Below are 23,515 nucleotides of genomic sequence, written 5' to 3'. Positions count from 1 at the left end.
CCAATGAAGTAAGATTCTCTATGCATGCAGGGCAGGAAAACTAAATTGAAATTAATGGGAAATGTTTGTGGATAGAGGAGGTCCACATGAGTCCCACCTGTTGGACTGGGGTGAAATACACCAGCTAGAGAAAGAAGCAGCAGCCACACTCCCTCTATAGTCCCACTTTCGTGCCTTCAATATGAAGAGGAGGGTCATAAGCAGCAGCTGCTCCACTCGCTTCAGTGGACTGAAGCTCTCTAGGATTTCAGACCAAGGTCTTTTCCATTACCTGCTATCTGATTACAGAGATGCTTTAAACTGAGAAGTCAGGACTGAATCTGGGACCTTCTCCTTCCAACATATAGGAAGCGGATGGGCCACAACTTGAGGGCAGAGCATATGTGCTGCATGCAGAGAGTCCAAGATTTAATCCCTAGAATCTTAATTTAAAAGGTCAGGTAATCGGCAGTGGGAAAGACCTTTGCCCCAAGAGTCAGAGTATGCAGTGCCAGGCTAGACGTGTCAATGCTCTGACTCAGAATAAGGCAGATTCATAGGGTCCAAAGTGACCCCTTTGTTGCAATTTGCGAATGAGGGAGCTTCATGGGTGCATCAAAGCTATGGCACCTCTAGGACTCCTGGATCGGGAGGGAAATACAGAAGGCAGCAGTGATTGCACAACCTCCGCCCCTCTGTGCCTCCAACATGAGCAGGCATCTCGACACATTCTTTTGCATCCTAAGCAGCTTCTTGTTCTCCCCACATATCGCCATTTGTTTGCATTTCAGATTCTTCGGGGGGGGGGAGTGGGGGGTTTACAGAGGAGAACCGTCTCTTTCCCCCTCCCCAACTTCCCTTATTTGTAAGGTCAGATGTTCTGCTTTGCTTCTAGAGAATGGGCATCGTTACAGCTGTGCTTTTTTTGTGAATAACTTTTCATTTCCCTTTACTATTAACCTACCCAAGCATTACCAAAGCAGGCTGATCGAGCCAGTCAGACAGAGGGCTTCCTCTTTGCTTCTCTGAGAATGTTAATTTGCTTCAATGCATATCTCTATTCCACGGGGCTCCCTTGTTCGCTTTCATATGCTTCACTGGCAGAGCTGCTGGTCACATTCACGAAGTACATTCCTACTTCCAGCTTCTTCTTGACAGACAAATAAAAAAAAAATGGCTGCCAGTTTCAAAAACATCTAAAGTGTACATCTCTTATGGTACCAACAGCTCAGCAAGTCTACTGAAAGAAAACATGGTGCAAATTGGTTGGATTTCTCCACATTTGAAGTTATGGGATGCCAAAAAGTGGGCAAATCTTTGTGTCGAGAAATCCAACATCAGGATTCAGGGAATAAGTTGAGTCTACAATGTGGATGAGTGGTGCTTTCATCCTTCTGACCGCCTACCCAATTCCCTGCTCCTGCACAAACATTGTTCACATGAGTAGACCACCTACATGAGTAGTTAAAAGCAGAAGAGGGAGCTGGCTGGGGGAACAGATGAATCATCCCTGAATAAGTACTATGGACACACACACACACACACACACACACACGGTGCAGCCCACAAACGTACATTTGCTCACGTTCTGAACATTTCCTCACATTCTGTCATTTTAGGCCAAGTCTCTTATAGCATCTCTCCTTACAAAGGAAACCAGGGAGTGGGGGAATAAAAAAGGGGAAGAATCTGTCAGCTTAAGAAAATGCTAATAAGTTTACATGAGAAGCATGCATTACTTCCTTGCCAGTTAACCTTTCCTCTCCTGTCTGACATTCTACTCCACTCTGAAGCCCTTTCATTTTATTGTCATTTTCCTCGTTTTACTTCCCTAGTCTTGGTCCCCATTCCCTTTTCTTGTTTGCATAGTTTCTAACAGCAGCATGCATTGAAAGATCAATCAGAAATTTTGAAACTAAGAATCATAAAAATACTGAGACAATCTTTCAGAAAAAAAGGACCAACATTCACCTTTAGCAGTTCATAGTGCTGAATGCCATTCACTCCAATGTCAGGATCGACTGCAGATGGGACTGAATAGCGGGAATTGATAGCCGTGTTCTCAGGGATGGAGATATTAATGACTGTCGAAGGAAAGAGAGGGGCATTGTCATTTATATCCTCAATCAAGAATCTGATCTTGACCAGCCTGAAAACTTCATCAGGCAGGACAGCAACTTCCACCTCGTAAAAACAACGGTTCTCGCTGAAGATGCCAGAGCAAAGCTTCTCCCGATCGATACGGTTGGCAGTGGTGAAAATTTCTCCAGTATTCTCCTCCACACGGACCAGCGGAACGTCCCCAGTCTTGTACACAAGCTTGAACTGCAGAGGCGATGAAAGGGGCACATCTGGGTCCAGAGTCAGGTTGAGGTCCTTGAGCAAATTGCCAATTAAGACATTTTCTGGCAACTCCTCCCGCACTGTGTAATTCTTCTCCTGAGCTCCAGACTGAAATACAATGCAGGCTAATAAGACTGCCAAGAGGTAGGTCTCGGAAAGCAAGTCCATCTCCAGAATGGCCAAGGAGTTGTCCAACTGAAAGCCAAGGGGAGCTTGAAAATAAAAGGAGAGAGGAGAGTGTGTTAAAAGTCTTAACACCACTGACCAAGAGTCAGCTTTTTATGAAAATGAAGATTTGCTAAACGTGGCCAATCCATTTGACAATGACTGAACACAAGGCCAACAAAATTCTACATTTTACAACAAATACCAGCTACTATACATATACCAAATACTATACATAGAACAAAACACAGCAGTATGATAGATAATCCTTTATGGACCACATTTATTGTTTGTAAAATTTAATGGCAGTTAATGACACTGAATGACAGTTTCCAAGGCTTCCAGAAAATACAGGACACTGGCCAGTCAATCTACTATCTCAAATTGTACTTTGGAAGAGCACAACCTGCTGAAAACTAGCCATCCCCTGTAATGGGGAACTGTAGCAATTCCTTCATGGGGTTCTCCCAGAGATATGGGTTAAACTTTTCATTTGTGGTACGATTGTCATTTTCACCTGACAGATGTCTTTAGAAAGGGGAAGGAAGACATTCCCAGCTCAGACTGGGAGTAAAACATGTCCCCACCCCCCACAACTTTTCTTGCCTTCCCTTACAGTCTTTGGCTAAGCGGTTGTACATGAGTAATCTGAAGGTATATCCGCACTAAATACATTTTCAGCTTGTAGCACCTTATAAACTGCATAGCTTTATCGGCAAACATCTGATGGCCCTGCCTATCTCACGGCAGGGATTCTGCTATGCATCTTTCTCATCCCTCACAACTCTAGGATTCTAATTTCCCCCCTTAAAATTAGCCAAAGCAAGAAGTCCATGTCCAACTATGGAAGGTGGTCCACAGACAGACATCAACTGCAACTCATCCTTTGCTCTTCTGCCAACATGCTTGTGTGCCTTGGAGCCTTGTCAGGGGTGGAGGGACACTAAAAACACAGTCTCTTCTTTAATCTACCTCCAAGTTCAGGGAGAGTAAAGCTGCTCAATAGTTCTAAAAAGCACAGATAGCTCTGTCTGTTTACTCATATGAGAACTCAGGCTGGCAGGGAAAGCTAATCAGAATGATGCCCATCTGGCAGAACTTAGCAAAGAGTGGATGAAATGCGTTAGTAAGTAATGGACAGAGGTTCCAAAGGGCGTAACAAACAGCAAGTGGTTTTATGTCAAACAAGAAATTGGCTGAGTCCACATCTTGATGAAAATACCTTTATTGGCTTCTGTAGATAAGAGATCAGGATGGTTAGGGAGCCTGTTACAAGTGTCCTGTCTCCATAGGTTGGCATAGCTCACTGCATATCCTCTTTAACCTTCATTTAATCTTTAAAGCCCTTTACCACCAGGATCAGATATCATGAACTAATACTACAGTATACTCTGGACACTTGCCCAAGTGCTCAAGGACAGAACCCATTTTTTTGTCACAAAGGTACTGCATCTCTTCCATGTGCAAACTTGGATTTCAGGATTATACAAGGTTATTTCTTTTCCATTATTCACATTTCGAACATTTGAAGCCTGACCGTTTTTAAACATCTGTTATATAGGAATGGCACCTGATTCAAGAAATTCCAGTAGATCAATCATACTTGTTTGAGCAGATTATTCTAGAAAATAAACTCATATACAAGTAAGTACAAATGGTCAATCTGAAGTGTGTGGGGGGGGGGGCGGGGGGGGAGAATGCATGCAATATGCATGCAGGAAGCCCCCCAAAAAACTTTTATTATGCACATGTAGAAGCCATCATTTCAGATGAGGCACTCTCTTCTATGCAACACAAAAGGAGAAATGCCTCTTAAGATGCTATTTAACATCCACAGTCTCTATAGCACCTCTTAAACATTTATTTATTTACTTACTTTAAAAAGCTGCCTGTTTAATTGAGGGCAGGTCTTTAATTATTTGAAATGTTTAATCAACCAAACTGGTCAAAGACTGCAGGTCTATTAGAGGAACATACAGGTTAAATACAACTTGTGATGTTTTTAACTTTTTAATTGTTTTAATTGCTTTTAATTCCATATTTGTGGGCATTTGTAAACTACCTTGATGATTGATGATAGAATATGCACAAATCAGATTCAGTGATTCGATTAGAGCTTGAATCAGATTGCAGAATCATTGAATTAATTCATCAATAACCCTGGTCTACCAGGTTCCTCTGAGGCAGGCTGATGCACTAAGAGGAGGGCTAGTCTTCCTGCGGACCCCAACTGGTAGACCAGCTCTCCCCAGAAAAATGGTGCCATTTTGAGGCCTGGTTTTTTAAGCCTCAAAACATGCCTCAAAATGGTACTCAAATCGGGGATGATTCTCTTTAACCCCAAATCAGGCCCTCTATTTTGATGGTGATTAGAGGTCAAATCAGCAAATTGACCCCGATTTGACTCAAATCGATTCAAGGTTGAATCGCACATCCCTAATTGGTAGTATGTATATACATATACATGATGACTAATGGTGCAGTGGGGAAGTAACTTGCCTAGGGAGCAAGAGGTTGCTGGTGTGAATGCCCACTGGTAGGTTCCCCAGACTATGGGAAACACCTGCATCGGGCAGTAGTGATATAGGAAGATATAGGAAGGCATCATCTCCTACATGCATGGGAAGAGACCATGGTAAACCCCTCCCATATTCTACCAAAGAAAACCACATGGCTCTGTGGTAACGAGGAGTCAACACCTACTCGAGAGCACAACTTTACTTTTATATACATATAATCAATAAAAACAAGCACCATTACACCTGTCATCAGTGATGGGGAATAATATGGATAGAAGCGGAACAGCAGACTTTATGAAGGGAAGGGGTTGGCCTACACCTACTGCCTCCCATGGGATTACACCCCTAATTGAAGACACTGCCAAGATTCTACAAGCATTTGCCTTCTGCTCATCATCGCTGTACCGTGTAGGAAAACCATGCCAGAAATTGCCACCAACAAATAAGAACACGTGGCTTCTGCTACCTGGAAGTATATGTGTGGTTTCAAACTATGTGATAGGCCACCAAACAAATGCTTTGATCGACCTGGAAGGTGAAACTGCACAGGCCTCATCTATGCCAACTGGCAGAAGACCTCCATGGTATCAAGCAGGAATCTTTTCCAGCCCTGCTACTGGTTGGTCAAAACTGGTGATGCCAGAAACTGAATTGCGGAATTGTGCATGTAAAATACATATGCTGTGCTCTATTATACCATGATAAGGGGAACTGTCACAGGCTGCGGAGAAGGAGACTCCATGCTCTTATGTATTCGCCTGCCATCAACTCTATGGTTTACTCCTGTCATGAGCTCTGCCAGCCCCTTCCAGAAGGTCATTGGAGGCAATTGACAATGGCTACAAAGCAGCATACAAGATGCATTAGCCCTACTGAGACATTATGTTGCACACATGTTCAGGTGTCTGTACACTTGGGCATGTATCTGTGTGAATGACTGCTACACATGTGCTCATTTTAAAATTAAATCTGGGCACAGGCTCCCTGAACTGCAAGATCAAGATAGGAAATGTTGTACAGTTGGCAAGTTTTTATTGAGCACATGTGCATAGCTCTGCATCTGCATACCCTGTACACAGACTGTAAGTGCACTGAGCATGTGAAAAGGCTATTGTAGATCAAGTATCTGGATGTCTGGTTTGTGCAAGGGACTGTAATGTCATTGGACAAGCAGAGAAACAAGGGAGGGGAGTATGAAATCCCCACTGGCTGCAGCAGAAGGCACAGAAATAGCTGAAGAGTCAAGGTTGGCTACCCCCTGCTCCGTTGCATAGGGTTACTGGGAGGTCACAAACCTCAGTGACCACAGAACACTTTGCAAATTAAATGCTTGCAAGAGGTGTGTATTTTGCATGTGTGTGCAGTAATCTATAGTTTTCTTTCAGCAACAGTCAGGTGGAATTAAACACAGTGAAAAGCAATCATATTTCCCTCCTCGCCCGCCCTGCTTCAGACACACTGATTTATGTTATTGAAGCAGCATCTTCACATCCTTTTTATCCGACTAGACTGTAAATAGCAAAACACTAAAAGAAAAGCAGCAGTAAACATCCCTAGAACAAGTGTTGACAGGATAGCTCTCTTAACCTGGCTGGTTGACATGTGAGCACTGGGGAGACAAACCTAACGCAAGTCTTTCCCGCTTGTGTTTTATAGTCTCTGTGCTAAGCCTGCTTGCAAACCCAGAAGGATAATATACATAATCCTCAAGCAACACACATTACCATAAACTATATTACAACATACAGAGCAAGCAACAACCACCTAAAGACATATCTAAGGAAAATGGCACGACGATCGCCCAAGGTTATGCTGCCATTTGTCCACTCCCCCAAATTCTCACATTCTCAAGCTTAAAACGAAACCACGACACGCAAGTACAAAGGGTTCATGGCAGATACTGAAAACAGCAACCCCGCCTTGCCTCCTCTCTCCCCGGCAAGGTAGTAACAGAAAACACTCCAGGTAATGTCGCCATGTAGCAAATTTCCCTGCCTCCCCCCCAGCAGCAACTGTTGAATCTGACTGTAGGCCAGGTGCCCTTACAGCAGTAATGTCACACCACACATCATGGAACAAGAGGGCTGCATCCCAACAGAATGGCAGGCCATCACTGGCCAAGATGAGCATGGCCATTAGCCTTTACCTTTCCTGCTCCTTCCTACCTTTCCCCCCAAGCAAGAGAGAGGACATTAGAAGCTTCCAATTGTGCTTTACAGCAAACTCTCCAGACCTAATGGTGCAGCGGGGAAGCAACCTGCCTAGGGAGCAGGAGGCTGTTGGTTCGGATCCCCACTGGTGTGTTTCCCAGACTATGGGAAACTCCTATATTGGGCAGCAGTGATATAGGAAGGTGCTGAAAGGCATCATCTCAGCGCGGGAGGAGGCCATGGTAGATCCCTCCTGTATTCTACCAAGACAACCACAGGGCTCTGTGGTCGCTACAGAGTCCTCATAGGGGTCAACACCGACACCACATAGAGGAGTCAACACCGACTCAAGGGCACAGTCTTTCCTTTCCTCCAGACAAATTGGGATTCTGGCTTAGACAAAAAATGGCCAACTGTGGGTTTGCCAGAAACTGCATCTGGAAGCTTCAGATCCCCTCCCCTCACACTGCGACAAGTGAGCAAGTCCTGATCTGGGACTTTCTGTCTGTGGATTCAAGGCTTGCACCTCTTTGTGCTTACAAAGGAACATAGGATGCTGCCTTCTACCGAGTCAGACCATTGGCCCATCTAGCTCAGTATTGTCTATCTAGACTGGCAGCAGCTTCTCCAAGGTTGCAGGCGGGAATCTCTCTCAGCCCCATCTTGGAGATGCTGCCAGGGAGGGAACTTGGAACCTTCTGCTCTTCCCAGAACGGCTCCATCCCTTAAGGGGAATATCTTAACAGTGCTCACACTTGGAGTCTCCCATTTGTGTGCAACCAGGGCAGACCCTGCTTAGCTAAGGGGACAAGTCATGCTTGCTACCACAAGACCAGCTCTCCTCCTTGCTTGCACTGGCAAATCATGGCTTGTTGTTATGCTTGAATGCAGCCAGAGTTTCTGCTGATGAATAAGTTTCAGTTTCGTGTATCTGATTTGAATATCACTAATAATATCCAGATGGTCTTAAAAAAACAAATCTTAGTTAATGTACAAGGACTGAACAGCCCTAATAAAAGGGGGGGGGACCACCTGATTAAAATCTGTAACTCAGGCATTTCATAGGAATCACTTGAGTTAAAGGTTTAACAATCCACTTAAAAACTAGGAAGGTGACACTATCGATTAATCAGGAAGTTAATTTCTTTATATATGACTCACTGCTGGATTCAGAAGGTAGATGTGTTTTAGCAAAGGGAGAAGAGAAATGTAGTTTGTTAATGTATAGGAACCCATTTCAATTACTAAGTTCTTCTTTGTTAGTAACGTACACATCATCAATAAATCCCTCCAAGGGCTCTGGAGTACCAGTAGAAGACTTGAGTGGAATAATGGATTAAATTATAGTTCTTCAAAAGCAATCCATTTGTCTAAGACATAAATTATTATCAAGAATATTTAGATATCACTTTTCAATAAAAAGTTCACAAAGCCAGTTACAGAATACGAGGAATGAGAAATTGGGTCCTTGTGCCAAAAAGGTTCACAATCTGAAAAGAAACATAAAGGCAAACACTAGCAATAGCCACCCATGCATACACAATGCTCGGTTGTAGAGTTATCCCCCTGATAGCAGGGTTTAAGAAAGTGGATCATCAAACATTATTTGATTGAGCTGTAGTGATTTAAGAATTTTATTTTGAGAGACTATATGCACTCTTTAAATCCCCTCTCCAGAGTAATTTTTTCTAACCTAGCAGATTTGGGATAAAGCTAAGAAGCATTTGAAATTAAGGCTGACTCTGAATTTTTCAAAAACAAAAGCCAAAACTGAATAGATATGAAATCAGGATCACGATATTTTTTTAAAGAAACCTTAATGGTAAGTCTTACAAGGCACTTTTCATGGGTCAGTTTATTAGTATTTTATTTGTAACCCGCCCCAAGTTACATCCTGGAGGGAAACATCCCGGTGTGTGAACGGGGTGGGAGAGACAGTCAGAGTCTAGAAAAGAGGTGAGCAAACTTGGCCCTCCAGCTGTTGCTGAACTACAATTCCCATCTTCCCCAGCCACTATAAATGATGGCTGGGGATGATAGGAGTTGTAGTTCAGCAAAGGCTGCGAGGGGCAAAGTTTCCCCACCCCGATCTAGATGAAGGGCAGGTAGCAGCAGGACTCTAAGAGAGCTGTACAACCTACCAACCATTTCTGCAAACAAAACGTAAACACCTGTAGCATTGCAACTTAGATGCTTCATCACACCCACCTTGTTTGTAAACAAAATTTCAAAATAAGCATTTCTTTTAATACATAGTCATTCCAAAACAAAACACAAAGCCCTTGCAAGGTCTCCAGGAAGTTGCTAGAAACAAACACTGAGGCTGTTCTCAGGCCCGGGCTAGGCTGCTCATTTGGAACGCAGATCCTGGAGCTCCCACCCAGCCTACCCCTCTCTTAAGCCCGGCTCTTGGCAAGTGCTCCCATAACCCGGCTTCTGGGCTCGTGTGTCTCAGACAGAGAGACAGGTGCCTAGAGTGCCCATCTGATGCGGGAATCCCCCAAGACACCACACTTGGCACATGGCACCTTATGGGATATGCAGAGGTCAAGGAAATGAGTCTCAGCCTCTGTTGATCCACACTGCTCCCAGCAGCACGGGTCGTGTGGGCGTGTGACTTGCACACCGCATGGGCAAAGAGAGATCATCTGAGGGAAGGAAGGTTGAACCCTGCCTCTCCCCCCGCCCATGCGCCCAGTTGTGTGAATAGCCCCACAGAGTAACCAGATCCCTGCTACCTACTTTAAATGAACAACAACAGAGAAGCAACATATAAAACTATTACCTCCAGGGAGAGTTTCTAATGGTGATAAACCATGGGTTCATGGTGCTGGTGGTTTATCAGCAGGAGAGAGAAGAGGAGCATGGTTGTGCATGGGAAATAAAATTCAAGCGTTTTCATGAGAGTCTGCCAGCAAAAGCACCAGACATCTCATGCAAGCTTGGAATACCAAAGAGAACTTAAAAGAAGAAAAGTTGACCCCTGCCTATATTTGCTTTTTAAGGAAAAACAACCCCTCATTCACAGGCTGAGTCAACCAGTGAGGGTAATTTTGAAAGGAATTGCGAACAGATTGTGACTTAAGAAAGTCCCCCAGGATGAACCATAGTCATGGGGACCTCATTAGAAAAAACTGATTATGGTCATGATCAAAGTGTTAAGAACTTAATTCCCATTGATTTCCAGTGGGAGAATGATGCACATCCTCCAATGCATTTTACTAAAAGTGGAATTACTGAAATTCCACTCTGTAGAATATGCTCGACACTAGCTAGACCACTGCAGGTCTGGGTCCGCGTCACTGTCGGTATGACTCAGAAGCACTTACAGAAGAGAACGCTAGATCAGGCGGTTTTCATCCACACAGGGGGCACGAGAGGAACCAAGTGGACAAACTCAAACCTTACATCTCGGAACATCCAACTATGAATGACCAAATGCATCTGAAGCATTCTGTATTTTCAGAATGACTTCTTGCTTTCTCCCCTCCTCTTGTCACTTTTATAATGAGGCACTGCTGGTTACATCATGATATGGCCCCAAAGGGCCACATATACCTGGGCCTTTTCTAAAAGGTCTCTAATTTTATGTAGGGAAAGTCTTTGGACCAGGTCATTCCATGTGGGTGGGTGTGCTTAATCTTGACCCCACACTGCTCAATCAATATGGCCTTCCATGAGCTATGCTAACCTCAAGCACAGTCCTGTTCCAGCGCAATCCACTGCCTCTATCAACCAGGGAGATTTCTTGGATTAGAGTATTATTTATTTGCCTTGGAGGTTGAGAACTTCAAAAGCAGGTATGACTGGAAAATAGAGGTTTCGCCTCCCGGCAGAACCCTCCAACTGAACAGGTGGGGGCAGTGTCAAGGTGCAGGCTCTTCTCTTAACCAGATGGAGCCAGGAGACACAAGCCAGGGGAGAGAAACAATCCTTGCAGGGTGGGTGGGAAATATAATTTCCAGAACCACAGCTGTGGGGACTGCCTGTCGGAGGGGAGTGCTATGGCAACAGACACACAGGAGGGAGGAGAGCGGGAGGCGTTGTCTAGCAACAACAAGCTGGTTGCGAGACATTAGGAAACAATTTGTTTTTTGGCAGGGGGCAGGTTGAGCCACATTAAGCATTGTGCAAGCCTGTGGCTTCTGCACATTGACTTGCTGTATCAGAAGGAGAGATGAGAGCAGAGATGAAGGGCCATTTGGCTCCGCCCCTCCCAGGAGTACCTCCCTCAGCAGCTGTTTCACCAGGATGTTACACAACAACCTAAAACGAGAGCCCTTTCTAAGGAAGACGCTGTGCACAAGTTAAGCCTCCCAAAGCGCACCAGAAGTTCCGCACCAGCATGTCACTCACTATTACAGTGTTCATCTGAACGCTTTAAGCATGGCAGTAGGCACCTCTCACATTCGTTGTGGTCAGCATTTGGACTGTAAGCTCCTAGGGCAGAGACCTCTCTCTCTTTTTGATACCATAAAGCAAACATTTTTACATCACAGTGCTTTAAAAATATTTTATGCTGGATTTTTCCATTTGTTGCTCCACTCTACTGTTGAGATATTTATATATTAATTCTTTTGCATTGCTGTACGTGAAAATAGAATGCACTTTATTGCATGTTATGCAGAGCTTCAGTCAAAGAGTGGATAATAATAATAATAATAAAATAAACCGATACTAGCAATTATTATTACTTCTGGATGCAGCAGGCTGGTCTTGTTGTAGCAAGTATGAAATATCCCCTGTTCTAAGCAGGGTCTGCCCTGGTTTGCCTCTGAATGGGAAACATGTAATAGCACTGTAAGATATTACCCATAGGGGATGGGGCCGCTATGGGAAGAGCATCTGCATGCTTGCATACAGGAGGTTCCAAGTTCCCTCCCTGGTGTCTCCAAGATAAGGCTGAGAGAGACTCCTGTCTGTAACCTTAGAGAAGCTGCTGCCAGTCTGTGTAAACAAAGCTGAGCTAGATGGACCAATTGTCTGACTCAGTATAAGGCCGCTTCCGGTGTTCTATCACCGGTTCCTTTCCATCAGATTTCCTATGAAGAAATAACCACACATGGGGGTCATTATATCCAATACTTCTCTAGTTACTGATCTGCACTGGGCTCTGGGAGTAGGATACAGTCATTTCAGCTGTCAAAACCACGCTTGCCCTAGCACAAGAACACACAGTGCAGTCCTTCGGCACACAATCTGCGTCTGCCAAAAACAGACCAAATGAGTTTCAACTTTGGAAAAACAGGAACCAATTCCACCAGCTCTTTCCCACCCTGAACCAGCTCGTGTAAGCCAAGCTGTCGATACACATTGTTCCAATCCCCCCACCCCAAAAGGGTGCTGGGAAATCTTCTGTCTCATGCAGACAGTTCACAACAGCTGCTTATCAAATTGATACCATGGACAGCAACCTCAAGATTATTAGGTGTGTGGTGAAAGTTTGGGTCTGTTTGCAAGAAAACAATACTTTGCTTGCAAACAATGAACTTTTCTGTTCTTCATCTAAAATATCATGTTTTATTCAGGCAGCTTGTTGGTTTGGAATGCTGAAAACAGTTATAAAGTAAAGGGGCAGTAGGAGCTGGTCATTCTGATCATTTCAAATATCAATCAGCCAAAAAACATGTCAAAACCCAGAGAGCTGTACTTGAGCCAGAATGGAATTAGATCTCCGAGACGTCAGAAGCCAAATCACATACTTTCTCAAATACTTACTAGTTTCTATTAATTAAAGGCTATTGCCCCCATGAATTGGTTCCACCCTGTCACTGTTGATATACATCAATCATCAAGAATGTTGTGCTTTGGAAGGAAAACCACGGCTGCCTGCCTCAGAGAAGGAACTGAATTCACTGCTTTGGACATATGCCATGGCCTCACTGAAGGACTACACCAAATGTTACAAGAGACACATAGCTGCTACTAACCTGCTTCTTCCTGGTGGTGTCTCATTTATTTATTTAATATTTAATTTTTATACCGTCTGACTCCAAAGGCTCAAGGCGGTTTACAGAGATAAAAACACAATAAAACCAAAAGAAAAATACAAAGTGAGATCCAAAATGGATTGTGAGGAGCTCCAAAAGGATCTCTCCAAACTGGGGGGGTGGGCGACAAAATGGCAAATGTGCTTCAGTGTTGACAAGTATAAAGTGATGCACATTGGGATGAAAAACCCCAACTTCAAGTATACATCTGAGCTATCAGTGACTGACCAGGAGAGGGATCTTGGGGTCGTGGTGGACAGCTCGTTGGAAGTGTTGACTCAATGTGCGGCAGCTGTGAAAAAAGCCAATTCCATGCTAGGGATCATTAGGAAGGGGATTGAAAATAAAACTGCTAATATTATAATGCCTTATAGAAAACTATGGTGCCACACCTGGAGTACTGCGTAGAATTCTGGTCACCACATCTAAAAAAGGACATTGTAGAACTGGAAAAGGTGCAGAAGAGGCTGATTGGGGCCTAGAGCACCTTATTATTGATTGATTGATTGATTGATTGATAAATAAACACCTTCCTTATGTTTACAAAAAGGGTTTAGAAAAAAGAAAACTGCGGGGAGACATGATAGAGGTCTAAAATCATCTAAATCATGCATGGTGTAGAGAAAGTGGATGCACAGAAAATCTTCTCCCTCTCACATAACACTAGAACCAGGGGTCATCCCGTGAAATTGATTTCCAGGAAATTTAGGACCAGCAAACGGAAGTACTTTTTCACACAATGCATAATCAACTGGTAGAATTCTCTGCCACAAGATGTGGTGATAGCCAACAACCTGGATGGCTTTAAGAGGGGCTTGGATAACTTCATGGAGGAGAGGTCTATCAATGGCTACTAGTCGGAGGGCTGTAGGCATCCATACCAGTTGCAGGGGAGTAACAGCCGGAGGGAAGGCTTACCCTCAACTCCTGCCTGTAGGCTTCCAGCAGCATCTGGAGGGCTACTGTATGAAACAGGAGGCTGGACTGGATGGGCCTTAGGCATGATCCAGCAGGGCTGTTCTTATGTTCTTAAAACTGATAAGACTGCAATTAAAAAATTTAAAACATTCTGTTTAAAACACTATTGGAATGCACAACAGTACATCAAAGTTAGCATTTTCCCCCCCCCAAGCGATGTTGCATAAAACATGACACACAATTACACATCTTAATTATGTTTGCTTGGAATTAAGCAATATTCATTCCATGAAGGCACACACAGGGTCACACAAGAAATATATCTGGTTATTCAATTGTGCCTTGATATTAAGCCCATATATGCAAAATATATATGTTCTATTACAGATGGTACTTCTCTCAAAATAGAGGTATTTCATTCTGCATCCCAAAATACTTGCATACTCAATGCCAGGGGGGACGGGTGGTTGAGTTGCAAGTATTTCAAAAAATACTATGATTGTCACGTATTTAATGGTCACATGCCACATTCACTTTCCTGTTAAACTGGCAATACTCAGAAAAGAGAGGCAACACAAGTTAGCAAAGAAATAGTCATGGCCTGCACTTGGGCATCAGATGTACTAAATGAGGACAAAAAGCACGGAAGAAAAGGTGAAGGAATCCCTGCTGATAAGACCTCTACTTCAATTTACTTAGATGGGGAAACTACAGCACCTTTAAAAGTCCATTATGCAGCAAAATGGCATGGATTGGTGTTAGAGAGAAGCACTTACCAACAGCAATGAAGCAGGACAAGTTGGCATCAAACCTAACACAAGAAATAATAAGCACACCAAGTCTATATTTGATGAAAAGAACTGTGATATTCTTGAAGTGGGCGAATCAGGATTTCTTAGGCACAGTAATGAACTTTCCAGAAGGGAGAAGCTGGTCTGGTGGTAGCAAGCATGACTTGTCCACTTTGCTAAGCAGGGTCCACCCTGGTTGCATTTCAATAGGAGACTACATGTGTGAGCACTGCCCTTAGGGAATGGAGCTGCAATGGTCTGACTCAGTATATGGCAGCTTCCCATATTCTTATTCACAAAGATTATTCACTATGGCAAAGAGAGTTAAATTGTGACGGGTTTACCGTTTGACTATGTACATTGCTCGACAGTTTACTTTACCCAGGAGGAATCTGTCTTGGGTCAATGGTTCATTTCCCTATCCTTCTGGTTGAATTCACTCACACTTTTTAAAAAACAAGCCTCTTCACAAATGATCTTCCTATGTTCACTGAAAAGAGGATTCAGACCAATGTTCTCTCTAATTTTTGTTTTATCTGTGTGCAGAATGAGTTTTGTTTTGGGTGGCTATATCAAGGCAGTGTGTGCGCATGTATATTCAGAATGGGGCCTTCCTGATTCAACTGGAGTGGGATCTAAAATTAACTGAGCGGATCTAAAATTAACTTGTGAGTGCCTGCATGTGCACACACCTTAGAGGGGACACTGATTGTGGCTAGTCACACCCTTCAACACCAAACTGCACTCTGGCCCATCCCCGTCAAAGACAGCCATGTTTAGCACTTGCCTCTGCAGACAAGAACGGAACACGGGATCTCTCTGGGGTGTGAGAGCACATATGCATGGTGGGGGACTCATGGCTAACAGCACACTTCCTTTCTCCCCACATTCTGTGAATGTAGGGAGAGAACTTGTGAAGAGAGCTTCTCTCTTTCAGCTACAAACTCTAGAAGTTTGTGGTTGTTAAAGATGGTGAGCCTGAAGGTATGGTCTGTCTTTAATTTTGTCTCACGTGAAGCTACATAGGCACTATTTTTACAAATCACCTGTTCAATGGATTCACTTCCAGTACCAACACTATGCAGTTTTTAGTGAACACATTTTGCACTGTCAGGGTATAAACAGTATACACCACTCATGCTAGACAAAGATACAAGAATAACTCAGAGCTAGAGAAGTCAATGCAAGGAGGGGAAATGAAACAGCTTGGCCTGAAGCATCATGGGAAAACGTCTCCCCTTCCCACAGTTTAGCCAAAAGCTCATTATCGGACTTTTTAAAAAAAGGTATTTCAGTTGTCCCATCTACAGCAAGTAGGGGAGAGAGAGAAAACGCTCCTCACAGTCTTGTGTAAAAGAATAAGATGTTAGTATTTGTAATTCTAACTCAAACCAAGGAAACCGGTACATTATTTCACTAGGCAGCTATTCATGCCAGCAAGGAATCAGGGCAAGATATTTGTTCTCCAGGGATCATGTCTTAGCATTCACGTCTTAGATTTCAATTTCCAGACTTCTAATCACAGCTTTAAGAACCCTGCTAGCTGCATCCTTTTTAGGGGAAGAAATCTTTTAAATTACAACGTCCATTTCCAGAATCTGCCAGAACAAATGACATATATCCTGTTGTCTACCTTGCAGGGTAGCTTCCCAAACATTAATATATTTGTGAAACAGGCTGTCAAGAGAAGACATGAGGCGGAAAATATGAAGGGGAAGGGGGAGGCAAGTGCTGAATCTTCGCTGAGCCCAGCTTTGCCTTGCAACATACACAAATGGCAAACATGTCCCCCCAAAATAGGATTGCGAGATTACAGCTGTAATACTGTTAGGAAAAAATGTATTTTAATATTGGTTTCCTGCTCCATGCATCTTAAGGCCATTTCAAAAATGAGTGCACAGCAGCATGTGCCATTTCCTGTCCTTGTTCTTGCTTGTTCAAGAGGGTGAATTAAGGGCTCAGCTTGACAATAGCTTATGTAGCCTCCACCACAAAGAACATGCAACATGCAGGCTTAATTCTATCATGCTGCAATTAATCCTCTTGATTCCCACTTATTTGGGGCATGCCAGATGCCAGTTCTCCATACGACTAGAAGAGAAAACGTTCAGGTCCAGAGGCAGAAGTTTTCCCAATTCAGACAGCCTGGAACTATCAGCAAATACTGCATTCCCCCCTTCTTTGGGCATTTAGCAAGACCTCCCGTCCAGATTTTAAGCCAGTGTTCAAAGCCAGAATTCTCAGCAACTGGGTGACACATTTAACCTCTTTTGAGTCAGTTTCGAACTATTCAGTTGCCTTGTCAGTCAGACCACTAGTCCAAACTAGCTTTAGCACACTAGGCAGCCAGGGTGGTCAGTAGCATCTGAGGGGATGAATGCCCATCATGATTTCTGACAAGGTCTACTGTGCATACTTGGATCTGCATTGCTGGAACAGAGCTGACATTGCTGCAATCGGTAAAAAACCAGCCAAGTTCTGATCCAATACTGGGTCCCCAATATTGGATTGGAATTGCCAGAATTCATATCGGAATTCATTCTGGACGGTTGAAAGCACAAAAGGGTTGCAACCGCCATTCTGAAATGGAAAGAAAACTGGATTATTCTCCACAGAGGTCAACAAGGAAATGGGGTGGGGTGGGGGAATCAGGAAAATTAAAATGGCTCGGCCTAGGACTTCGGAATCTGGCCCAGGGGGAGTACAGGTTGGCAGGATTCTGTGCAGTGAATTTGAAGTGAACTGGACAATCCTACGGTTTTTAATGATTGTTTGTTTTTATGTGGTGTTTTTGAACAAGAGCCCCATTCTGGCAATGGTAGAAACTGCTGCTGTGCAACACCACCATTGCACCATTGCCAGTGAAGAGGCTTATCCTGTCTCTCACTACCATGCCTACAACTGAGTCTCCTCACACATGCATTACCCAGGTGCAAGGACCAACAAGGCAGGACAGGGGCATTCTTGGCAGTTGCTCCTCCGCTTTCATAATTCCTTCTCTCTTGGAAGTCTGCCAAAGTGTAAACTTTAGCATCTTTCACTAGTGAGGTACAACTTCAACCAACATTTAGCACCAAGAAAGAAGGGCTTCTTTTAACAATGTATTTGGAACAGTACAAGTGATATAGTGATCATTTTTAATTGTTCACAATAACATTCCTATGAAAGTTGGCATATTCAAGCCCACAGAGCAAGTCTCCGAGCCCCAAGGAAAAGGCAAACCTAGGTATCGTGGGATCAACTTTTGGATTTATCCCCAACCCACCCACCGCCAGATTCCAAGGTCCACCAACTGTAAGCAAATGCCAAATGGTGCCAATTTGTTTGCAAATGTAATGAAAATTACATACAGAGATGGGATTATTTATCTTTTGTCAATTTTATGGATTCCCTATGTTTCCAATCATGGCTGGTCTTTGGAATAGAACTGAATAATAGAAATTGAATAAGCCCAGCTGGATTGTGTTTCAAGATTTCACTTTTCTGATGGGTAGAAGCCTTTTACATTCTTCCCTTTGAGCACTTTCACAGAAAGTGAAATGTCACACACACCATCCATTTCCTCAAATGAAAACTTTGCAGAGTACAAGAACAGTCAAATAGAACAATTTAACAGTGGCACAGCCCCCGCGGGACCCTTCAGTTAAGAGCGTGAAATGTTTTGCCATTTTACTTACCTAAGAATTGTCTACAGACTCTAATGATTTTTCTAGCCATTTTATTTAATGTCCTTCTCCTTTAGGAAATGGGGACGATAAATCCTTTGATCCGAGATATCTCTCTCTCTCTCCCTATTCAGACATGTGTTCAGGTGTTTGTACACATGAACATTTTTTGCATGAATGTATGTACACGTGTTCATCATAAAAATAAACCTGGGTTCAGACCCCCACAAAGACATGCTTCAAATAGGAAGTGTACTGCTGTATTCAATGCCATGTGTGAATAGTATGCATGTACAGATCTGCATGTGCATATACTGTACACAGATTGTACATACGTTGAACTTAACATGTATATAGAGGTTGACATGAGCTGCAATTTCTTCAAAGCCTTAAAACATACGTAAGAGAACTGTCATGCCTCAAGGCAGACCTAATCAATTTCTGGATAGGACTGCACAGAAAGGCATTCCCAGTGGCTGCATTCTCATTACTTAAAGATTCCCCATAACTTGAACCAGAGAAGTTTCCAGAAACAATGCAAAAAACAGATTTGTGATTAATTCTGGTGTGGGATTCAGACATCTGGGGTAGGTTCTCTCCTCTCCACCACCCCATTTTCTTGAATGTTTAATTTATTTATTCCGCATGTCTGTTTTAAATTCTCGGCTGATATCCAAAGCAATGGAGCACTTGCTGAGCTAGCACCAAACTATGGGATTTGCCAGTTGAGCTCAGTTGAGTTTGTGCTCCAGACATGTGCTGCGCTACCCACAACCATGTTTGTAGTTGCTCAACTGTGACACACTTAATTTGTTTTAATGGGAACATTTGCACGAGACTGCTATAACACAACAGTGCTTGTGTGCAAATTCCCAGTATTTGGGAGGTTAGCAACTAAGCTAACTTCTTGCACGAGCGCAAATGTACTTGTTTTGCAAGTGCTCCATTGCTCTAGCTTGTCCTATTAATTTCATTGGCACCATTCCCAGTCATTAGATCTTCCCATCAGTCCAATTCCTAGAGCAAACCTAGACTCAGGCTACAAACTTGCTGAAAATTAAGATGTCTGAAAGCCATAAAATAACTGTTAAAACCTTACTGGGCAATGCCTATAGCTAGGGTTGTGCACAAACCATTCAATGTAGAACCGGTTCACATCAAACCAGATTGGTTCGGTGGTTCAACAGCAAATCGAAATGGAGCCAGTTCAGTCCCAATGAAATGTGAAACCAGAAATGACCAGTCCTGCTGAAATGATCAAAATGACCATCCCATTTTGCACTCTAGATCTGTAAACTCGGATTCTTGCCACACATGTCAATGCCATCTCAGATACTTTTTGATGCCAGTGCTTGCTCTCCATTGCCAATGCTACACATCCAATTCATCAATGATCAATGCCCCTCACACTTCCAAGAATATTTAAACTGAAGTTCTGGATTATCTCCAGGCGGCTTTTGGCATTGGTAATCTCACCATCAAAAATATCTTGCATTGTACAGAGATCCAAACTAGTGCTATCACCTCTGCTGAGAGAGAGAGAGAGAGAGAGAGAGAGAGAGAGAGAGCACAACACTTGGCAGATTGGTCTGGGATATAACACTTGCATTTTGCTAAGTGATGAAAAGATTATTTTAGATAAAATAAAGTTGAAAACGAATAAGATGGAATCCATGATTAAAACGGTAAGATGGACATAATACAGCAAAAGCTTGATGAGTCCCTCCAGATCTCATAAGCTTTTTAACATGTCGTTATATATTTGAGAAGCTAGAAGATATCTGCTCATCTATAGCAATGATGCATTAATTTGGAATGGTGGAATTAATCATGGCCTGAAGCTCTTGAGATGATTTCCCTTCCATTAAGGAACACAAAATACGATCTACTGCTTAACATAAGACACAATAGATAATAAATGGTGTTCCATTTTCATCTGTGATTTTATTTGTGCACCTAACGAAGGGGAAAGTAGGTTAAGATTTCACATCTCCCATACAGGCTAAAAAAAACCCACACAGCCTTGCACCATATTGCAAGTTGCAACTGCTCCTGCTTAATAGTGCTATTTAAGTATATGGTACCTTCCATCCTGAAATATCCCCAAAGTGCTTTATCGGCACTAAGTGGAGGGTTTGTTTCTCACATCACTGAAATTCTGTGCCAGCAACAGGGCACTAAAGTGGCTTTGGGGAAAGTATTGAGAAATAATTTATCCAATTGAAATTCCAGGGCAGGGGGATTTAGGTAGGGCAGAAGGCAATTACTGAAATTCAACAAGATTGCTCCTTCCTCGGGGATACTGGGGACAGCTACAGCTTGATACAATTTTGTCTGGTGATGTGGTCCTTGCACTTCGACAAAGTTTCTCAGAGAAGATTTGGTGGGCGGGTTTCTTTCGTAATCAAGTTCTGAACAATAGGAGGAGCTCCTTCAAAAACAGGTTCTTGAATTTTTCTAAGGCCCCATGGCAAGATAACTCTCTCTATTTTCTGTAACCCAAAATATACATATATCTGAAATCAGCTATTCATAACGAGATCATAACAACTGCCTGGAAGCCGAGAAAGATGGCCTTCCTCCACTCGACTTGTAGAAGATGATGATGTAGCAATATTTAGTGCAAGCTGTTCACCACTGAACCAGAAGCAGATATATTTCTCTGTTATGTACTCTCTTATATTTAGCAGGGAGAGAGCAACTGGCCCTATCCAACCCCAGTACAGCATCCCTCCTGTGGCTGTCGTCGGTGTCTGGCTTATGTTTCTTTTTAGACTGTGAGCCCTTTGGGGACAGGGAACCATCTTAATTATTTTTCTGTGTAAACTGCTTTGGAAACTTTTGTTGAAAAGCAGTATAGGAGGAGGAGGAGAGGAAGAGGGAGAAGAAGTTACAGGTGAGCATTCATTCTGGAATGAATGGGGGGGAAAGGATCCAAATGGAATCATTTCAGTTTATTTTTCATCTGTTCCAAAACTAATGACTAGAGCTCCAAATAAGTAATTAATGAGTTGCCAGTACTCATCCAGGTTGGAGGAGATGCAACCTGTTCCTCTTAAAAATATCAGCAGAGAAACACAATCTCATCTCTTTGGTGAAAGATGAGCGGTCCTTTGTAGAAGGGGACCCCAAGTGTCATTTTCCAGGGAGCAGGGTTTTCAAATTTCACCACAACAGCTGCACTCCATTAGAGTCTATGAGGAATGGGAATTTACTGCTTTATTATTTATTTAGTACATTTATATAGCGCCCCATACAAAAATGTCCCTGGGTATCACAATATAAAACCTATTAAAACACTAACATAATTAAAACAATTTAAAATACAATAAGCACTCTAAAACCGAAGCTTTAAAACTACAAACTAAAAGTCTGACTAAACAGATATGTTTTTAGGTCCTTCTTAAAAAAAACATTCAGGGAAGGGGAAACTCTAATTTCATTAGGAAGCGAGTTCCAGGGTTCTGGGACAACTCCAGACAATTGCCCTGGAATAAATGTGAATGGAAGTATAACAACATGAATGTTATTTTCTTGAATGACCTAAACAAATAGAATGTCTAAATGGGGGCAGGGGGAGAGACTTAACACGTCACGTTGCAAAATAATTCAGGATTATAAAACCTTTGCCTACTTTTCCCTTCAGTGTGTACAGAAATAAGACTCTGCAATCTTTCTACACAACTGAAACTTGGTTTAAATGTGGGATCAACCCATTTAAGTCACCATGAACCACCATCAATTTCTTAACCATAGTTGTCAGTTTCAACCCCGATGTTTGAAACCAAGGTTAGATGTCAATTTGCAAACCCTGGCAAGCGTTAACGCCCATTAGGCTTGAAAAGGGAAGGGAGCAGGTTATTTACATGCAAAGGGGACTCCTAATCATGATGACCAATCTTCAAATATTACATGTCTGTTCAGCCTCTAGTAATGAAAGTCAAGGAGCACAGTGAAAAAATGGGACGGCACCTAAATGTAAAGATGACTAAACTAATTACAATGGGTACAGCAACCAGCCTCAGAATTGATAATGAAGACACTGAAATGGTGGATAGCTACTGCTTTTTAGGATCAACCATCAACAGGAAAGGATCCAGCAGTCAAGAAATATGCCTAAGACTAGCACTTGGTAGGGTTGCAATGAAGGCCTTGGAAAGGATATTTAGATGCTGTGACATGTCTATACTTACAAAGATTAGAATCGTTTGGATAATGGGTTTTCCCATGACACTCTATGGATGCGAAAGCTGGACTCTGAAGAAGCAGGAAAGAAAAAGTATTGACACTCTTGAACTTTGGTGCTGGAGAAGACTTTAGAGGATACCATGGACAGCCAGGAAAACAAATAAATGGATCATAGAATAGAACAAATCAATCCAGAAATTTCACTCCAGGCACAAATGACCAGGCTCAAACTATCATACTTCGGACACATTATGCGAAGACACAGCTCATCCATAATGCTGGGAGAAGTTGAATGAAAGAGCAGAAGTGGGTAACCAACAGCAGGATGGATGGACTCGATTACGACAGCAATGAATGCACCACTGAGAGACTTAAAGGCCAAGTTGAAGACAGATCATCCTGGAGAGAATCTACCTATGTGGTCTCTAAGAGTTGGCACCAACTTCACGGCACTTAATCAATCAGTCGATCAAGCCTACATTATTCCAGGTTTGGGTTGGTTACTGAAAACCATGATTAAAAGTCCAGCCTTCCCATTCCTTCAGTGCTATCCATGAGTCAAAGAACACAATGCTTCAGATAGCATAGCATAGCATCATGCAGACTTACAAAAGTCTTACACTGGGTTGATAGCTAGGGAGGGGGCACAAAATAATATGGGGAAAATAGCCAGCTGAATAGGTAATCTCTCTATAATTCAGCTGAGTCCAGATGATGTACCCACACAAGAAGAGAGAGATTTTGCACCAAAAATGATGAGACATCACTGTAAAAGTTTTGTTGGGATGAACTTACCCTAGAAGGGGG

The 23,515-nt window shown here is 42.9% G+C and overlaps 1 protein-coding gene across 13 annotated transcripts in view; it reads right to left on the bottom strand.

The window, feature by feature from the left end:
* The window catches only part of PCDH11X (protocadherin 11 X-linked), a 651,427-nt gene that overhangs the window by 555,025 nt on the left and 72,887 nt on the right, over positions 1 to 23,515 (bottom strand). For all 13 annotated transcript variants that reach the window (XM_053273694.1, XM_053273695.1, XM_053273693.1 and 10 more), the window contains one exon: positions 1,951 to 2,534. In XM_053273694.1, the coding sequence (XP_053129669.1) occupies positions 1,951 to 2,490 (540 nt within the window). In that variant the 5' untranslated portion in view covers positions 2,491 to 2,534. The remainder of the gene's footprint in view (positions 1 to 1,950; positions 2,535 to 23,515) is intronic.

The sequence above is a fragment of the Hemicordylus capensis genome, chromosome 11, assembly GCF_027244095.1.
Source record: "Hemicordylus capensis ecotype Gifberg chromosome 11, rHemCap1.1.pri, whole genome shotgun sequence".
In the NCBI taxonomy this organism is placed as follows: domain Eukaryota; kingdom Metazoa; phylum Chordata; class Lepidosauria; order Squamata; family Cordylidae; genus Hemicordylus; species Hemicordylus capensis.
This window is presented reverse-complemented; position numbering and strand designations above follow the sequence as displayed.